Source organism: Centruroides sculpturatus, unplaced genomic scaffold (assembly GCF_000671375.1).
Source record: "Centruroides sculpturatus isolate CEXI.00-Female unplaced genomic scaffold, Cexi_2.0 scaffold275, whole genome shotgun sequence".
Taxonomy (NCBI): Eukaryota; Metazoa; Arthropoda; class Arachnida; order Scorpiones; family Buthidae; genus Centruroides; species Centruroides sculpturatus.
The window spans coordinates 432,985-440,031 of NW_019384477.1; the positions used below are offsets into that span (position 1 = coordinate 432,985).

The 7,047-nt window shown below is 28.3% G+C and overlaps 1 protein-coding gene across 1 annotated transcript in view; it reads left to right on the forward strand.

Moving 5' to 3' along the window:
• The window catches only part of LOC111621359 (probable serine/threonine-protein kinase dyrk1), a 19,245-nt gene extending 16,135 nt beyond the window's left edge, over positions 1–3,110 (forward strand). Inside the window, exon 5 of the mRNA XM_023363470.1 lies at positions 2,575–3,110. Within this exon, the coding sequence (XP_023219238.1) occupies positions 2,575–2,579 (5 nt within the window). The 3' untranslated portion in view covers positions 2,580–3,110. The remainder of the gene's footprint in view (positions 1–2,574) is intronic.
• The last annotated feature ends 3,937 nt before the right edge of the window (positions 3,111–7,047 follow it).

A 7,047-nucleotide genomic window follows, 5' to 3' on the forward strand; every position in this document is an offset into this window, starting at 1 on the left:
TTTGCTGGAATCAGAGACGAGCCGCCATTTTACTCACCATAGGTAACATTAACTGCACAATTATATCATGCGATCACCAGAAAAAGTATGATAACTTTATTATTTTTCGTCTCCGGTCCAAAAGTAGAGTATCGTTGAAGTTGTCTCGGTCCCCTGGGTTCAGATAGATACTCAAAGTCCCGAAATTCCATATAATAATTTCCTAGTTGTATTAATATTTTAAACCGTTTGATTTTTTGTTTTTTAATTGGTTGATGATTGATTCTATCAACTAATTTGTTGATTGTTTGATTGTATTAACTCGATTCTTTAGATATCGAAAATTAAATAAAGAACATTATGTTAATTTAAGCGTACAGAAACGTTGCTGTTGTTCCAGCAAAGATCTTATTTTCACTTTACCTAGTGCCTAGTAAGTAATTTGCAGATTACCTAGATACTCTGCACATTGCCTAGGTAATTTGAGAAATGGAGCAATTTTAGCAACTTTAACAGTCACCCTAGTTAATGTACACATTAACAACTTTCGAGCTCTAGCGGTAACATACATACTCATATCAATTTTAAACACACACAAATTGCATTTTTTGAGAAAATACTTGTAATCGAAAACAGTGCAACAATTTAGGGTATTGAAAACTATTGATTTTATATTTTATCTGAAGTAATTCTTGAACTAAGTCATTAAAATTTTTGATACTTTACTAAATCATTAATTTTAGTTTAATACATAGAAATATTTATTAAAATCTGGTTTCTATCAATGACAGAATTATTATTTGATCAATAATTCAACTAGTTTTTAATTTCTATTTAAGATGACTTGTAAAAACTCTTTTGACAGATGTAATCAAGTTTGGATATTTAAAGGTGTTAGTTTTTTATTTATAGGAGAATTAATTAGAAACTAAGTAATTATAGTATGATAATAGCCTGAGGTGACAGTTTGGATTTGTATATAAGAAAATTGGCAAAATACTAAATGAGCAATTATTTATTGTGACATTGTCAGGCTGCAATTTTTAATTTGTTTAATTTAATATATATGCTTATGACGTTAGTAGTATCTTGCCGCTGTACATTATTAACAGGAAAAATATGGAGTCTTGTCAGTCATCTATCTAACTCCGTTTGGGAGAAAATTTTTGAATTGAAGTAATGTGACTTCCAGGCGAACCTGAAGTTCGTGTATAGTTAATCGGGGCCTCCTGCATCTGGTCTCGAATTTTGTCTAACTCTGTTCTCGAGATTAAGGAAGGTCAGACAGTGGGAATTTATAGTACTACAATTTTGGAAAATTGCAGCCCAATGGTGAATGTTAATAATTATTATTAAAATTAATGTAATTGTTTATATAGGTGAAAAAATGTTGGAAAATAAATTGTTCCTTCAGTCAATTTTACAAAGCCCAAAACAAATATCTTTTATTTAAAATTGAAATGATAAGTCTGAATTGTCTATTAAACTGACCATGATGACAATTCTAGAGGAAATGGATCAAGTTAACTCTAATAGTTTTTTTTATTGGGATTTTTTCATGTTATTGTGGAGGTGTCTTTTTTGTCTTTTAATCATCATCTTCTTTGTAAAGAATAAAGATATTGCTTAACTAGAAACAGTGAATTAAACTCATTAACCTGTTACAATTGCAGCAATAAACAATTTTTCAAAAAGGTAATTATTGAAGCATTGAAAATTTAACATTTTTAATTGAACTGTCAAGTGTTGTTAACTTTTGAAATATTGATTGAATTCTTCAAATGGCTACTTATAGATGATCAGTATAGAAAAATTGAATTAAACTAAATGATGTTTTGCAAACAGAACTATTTTGGTTATTTTATATTTTGACTGTAGCTTTTACATATTTGAATGGCTCATTTTAAAAGTTCAAAATTAATTTTCTGAAAAAATCTTTGCCACAATCTTCTGATGTTAATGATGAATCTTGTATTTCATTAGCCACAACTTACTGATAAGAAAAGGTAATCACAAAAAAATAAATTTTAATATACTAAATATTTTATAATACTGCTAGATTAATTTTGCAATTTTTATAAATTAAAAATCATAGCTTAATAATAATATTTTATCCTATATATAATTTAGGCTATTGTTTTTATGTCAAATACTTTGTAAGAAATTGGGAGAGAATAGTAATCAATCTTGGCATTGGTTGTGTTTTCTTTGTAAACACAAATTATCTTTATTTTCTATAACTACTTCAATATACAGTAAAACTCCTATAAGTTGGATACACAAGGTTCCATAAAAATGTGTCCAGAATATAGAGAAGATGTAATAGCTCCTCTCTCTGATATCAACTGATTTGACAACATTCATCTATATGACCACAAATCACAACAATATATCAGATTGTCCAATATACGAATGTACAGGGTATCAAACGTATGTGGGATGCCATATGTGTATTTAATAGAACTTTGTCCATTCTATAAATAAATAAAAAGTCCAACTTGAAGGGTTTGACTGTATATATTGCATAATAACCATAAAATGAAATTTTTTCTTTCAGAAATTTAAGTAATTTTACGTATTTAAATTTTTTTTCAGTATAAATTTCAAGAAAAGTATCAACAGTATTATAAATTTTGTGTATTAATGGTGACCATCGCCAGTGGTATTCTTTTTCTTTTTCTTTGCAAGCTTATAACATATCCTTTTATTCTACACTGGAATTGTTCCAATAAGAAAGAAGAAAAATATTTTATGACGAACTTGAGACATTCACATACTTCATTTCATTTACTAATGGATTTTTTTGTATTGGATTTTTTAAATATTTACAACAAGAAAAATTTGTAACTACAACTTACTCTAACATACAAGTATTTAATTATAGTTATGAAAATATTACAGATTTTAAATGAACGTAACTGCAGTATTTTCTACCCAAACAAGAAAAAAAGGTTTCTAATTGAATTTTGAATTGCGTACATTTGAAATACAAAAATGATTGGTATCCATTTACAAGTATGAATTGTTTTCAATAAAATCTTTTAAAGAAGAAACCTAGATCAAAGGAAAAAGTATTAATCATCAATAGAAAGGAATGGATTTTTTTTGTGTTTAATTAAGCAGTTNGAACGTGCGTCCCCACTGTTTCCTTTCTTCTCTTTGCTGGAATCAGAGACGAGCCGCCATTTTATTCACCATAGTTAACATTATTCAACTGTGCTTACTTACTAGTGCAGTCTAAAGATTGGTGACACTTTGAATTTCATGGCAATTGGTTTTTGCGACAAGCGCACCTATTTGTGGCAAAGATCTTATTTTCACTTTACCGAGTGCCTAGTAGGTAATGTGCGGATTACCTAGGTAATTTGAGAAATGGAACAATTTTCACAACTTTAACGGATCACCCTAGTTAATCTGCAGATTAGCTAGGTAATGTACACATTAACGACTTTTGAGTTTTAGCAGTAACATATATATTATTCTTTAGAGAAGGAAGAAAGTATATTAAATGTTTATAAATTATTAAAATAATAGACTATATATATATATAGTCTATTATTTTAATAATTTATAAACATTTAATATACTTTCTTCCTTCTCTAAAGAATAATATATATGTTACTGCTAAAACTCAAAAGTCGTTAATGTGTACATTACCTAGCTAATCTGCAGATTAACTAGGGTGATCCGTTAAAGTTGTGAAAATTGTTCCATTTCTCAAATTACCTAGATAATGTGCAGAGTATCTAGGTAATCCGCACATTACCTACTAGACACTCGGTAAAGTGAAAATAAGATCTTTGCCACAAATAAATGTACCACAAATAGGTGTGCTTGTCGCAAAAACCAATTGCTATGAAATTCAAAGTGTCACCAATCTTTAGACTGCACTAATAAGTAAGCACAATTGGATAATGTTACCTATGGTGAGTAAAATGGCGGCTCGTCTCTGATTCCAGCAAAGAGAAGAAAGGAAACAGTGGGGACGCACGTTCAAACCTAACCTAACCTATTCTAATAATTTGGTTGGTAATAATTATGGTAATTTATTAGAATAGGTTAGGTTAGGTTAGAACGTGCGTCCCCACTGTTTCCTTTCTTCTCTTTGCTGGAATCAGAGACGAGCCGCCATTTTACTCACCATAGGTAACATTAACTGCACAATTATATCATGCGATCACCAGAAAAAGTATGATAACTTTATTATTTTTCGTCTCCGGTCCAAAAGTAGAGTATCGTTGAAGTTGTCTCGGTCCCCTGGGTTCAGATAGATACTCAAAGTCCCGAAATTCCATATAATAATTTCCTAGTTGTATTAATATTTTAAACCGTTTGATTTTTTGTTTTTTAATTGGTTGATGATTGATTCTATCAACTAATTTGTTGATTGTTTGATTGTATTAACTCGATTCTTTAGATATCGAAAATTAAATAAAGAACATTATGTTAATTTAAGCGTACAGAAACGTTGCTGTTGTTCCAGCAAAGATCTTATTTTCACTTTACCTAGTGCCTAGTAAGTAATTTGCAGATTACCTAGATACTCTGCACATTGCCTAGGTAATTTGAGAAATGGAGCAATTTTAGCAACTTTAACAGTCACCCTAGTTAATGTACACATTAACAACTTTCGAGCTCTAGCGGTAACATACATACTCATATCAATTTTAAACACACACAAATTGCATTTTTTGAGAAAATACTTGTAATCGAAAACAGTGCAACAATTTAGGGTATTGAAAACTATTGATTTTATATTTTATCTGAAGTAATTCTTGAACTAAGTCATTAAAATTTTTGATACTTTACTAAATCATTAATTTTAGTTTAATACATAGAAATATTTATTAAAATCTGGTTTCTATCAATGACAGAATTATTATTTGATCAATAATTCAACTAGTTTTTAATTTCTATTTAAGATGACTTGTAAAAACTCTTTTGACAGATGTAATCAAGTTTGGATATTTAAAGGTGTTAGTTTTTTATTTATAGGAGAATTAATTAGAAACTAAGTAATTATAGTATGATAATAGCCTGAGGTGACAGTTTGGATTTGTATATAAGAAAATTGGCAAAATACTAAATGAGCAATTATTTATTGTGACATTGTCAGGCTGCAATTTTTAATTTGTTTAATTTAATATATATGCTTATGACGTTAGTAGTATCTTGCCGCTGTACATTATTAACAGGAAAAATATGGAGTCTTGTCAGTCATCTATCTAACTCCGTTTGGGAGAAAATTTTTGAATTGAAGTAATGTGACTTCCAGGCGAACCTGAAGTTCGTGTATAGTTAATCGGGGCCTCCTGCATCTGGTCTCGAATTTTGTCTAACTCTGTTCTCGAGATTAAGGAAGGTCAGACAGTGGGAATTTATAGTACTACAATTTTGGAAAATTGCAGCCCAATGGTGAATGTTAATAATTATTATTAAAATTAATGTAATTGTTTATATAGGTGAAAAAATGTTGGAAAATAAATTGTTCCTTCAGTCAATTTTACAAAGCCCAAAACAAATATCTTTTATTTAAAATTGAAATGATAAGTCTGAATTGTCTATTAAACTGACCATGATGACAATTCTAGAGGAAATGGATCAAGTTAACTCTAATAGTTTTTTTTATTGGGATTTTTTCATGTTATTGTGGAGGTGTCTTTTTTGTCTTTTAATCATCATCTTCTTTGTAAAGAATAAAGATATTGCTTAACTAGAAACAGTGAATTAAACTCATTAACCTGTTACAATTGCAGCAATAAACAATTTTTCAAAAAGGTAATTATTGAAGCATTGAAAATTTAACATTTTTAATTGAACTGTCAAGTGTTGTTAACTTTTGAAATATTGATTGAATTCTTCAAATGGCTACTTATAGATGATCAGTATAGAAAAATTGAATTAAACTAAATGATGTTTTGCAAACAGAACTATTTTGGTTATTTTATATTTTGACTGTAGCTTTTACATATTTGAATGGCTCATTTTAAAAGTTCAAAATTAATTTTCTGAAAAAATCTTTGCCACAATCTTCTGATGTTAATGATGAATCTTGTATTTCATTAGCCACAACTTACTGATAAGAAAAGGTAATCACAAAAAAATAAATTTTAATATACTAAATATTTTATAATACTGCTAGATTAATTTTGCAATTTTTATAAATTAAAAATCATAGCTTAATAATAATATTTTATCCTATATATAATTTAGGCTATTGTTTTTATGTCAAATACTTTGTAAGAAATTGGGAGAGAATAGTAATCAATCTTGGCATTGGTTGTGTTTTCTTTGTAAACACAAATTATCTTTATTTTCTATAACTACTTCAATATACAGTAAAACTCCTATAAGTTGGATACACAAGGTTCCATAAAAATGTGTCCAGAATATAGAGAAGATGTAATAGCTCCTCTCTCTGATATCAACTGATTTGACAACATTCATCTATATGACCACAAATCACAACAATATATCAGATTGTCCAATATACGAATGTACAGGGTATCAAACGTATGTGGGATGCCATATGTGTATTTAATAGAACTTTGTCCATTCTATAAATAAATAAAAAGTCCAACTTGAAGGGTTTGACTGTATATATTGCATAATAACCATAAAATGAAATTTTTTCTTTCAGAAATTTAAGTAATTTTACGTATTTAAATTTTTTTTCAGTATAAATTTCAAGAAAAGTATCAACAGTATTATAAATTTTGTGTATTAATGGTGACCATCGCCAGTGGTATTCTTTTTCTTTTTCTTTGCAAGCTTATAACATATCCTTTTATTCTACACTGGAATTGTTCCAATAAGAAAGAAGAAAAATATTTTATGACGAACTTGAGACATTCACATACTTCATTTCATTTACTAATGGATTTTTTTGTATTGGATTTTTTAAATATTTACAACAAGAAAAATTTGTAACTACAACTTACTCTAACATACAAGTATTTAATTATAGTTATGAAAATATTACAGATTTTAAATGAACGTAACTGCAGTATTTTCTACCCAAACAAGAAAAAAAGGTTTCTAATTGAATTTTGAATTGCGTACATTTGA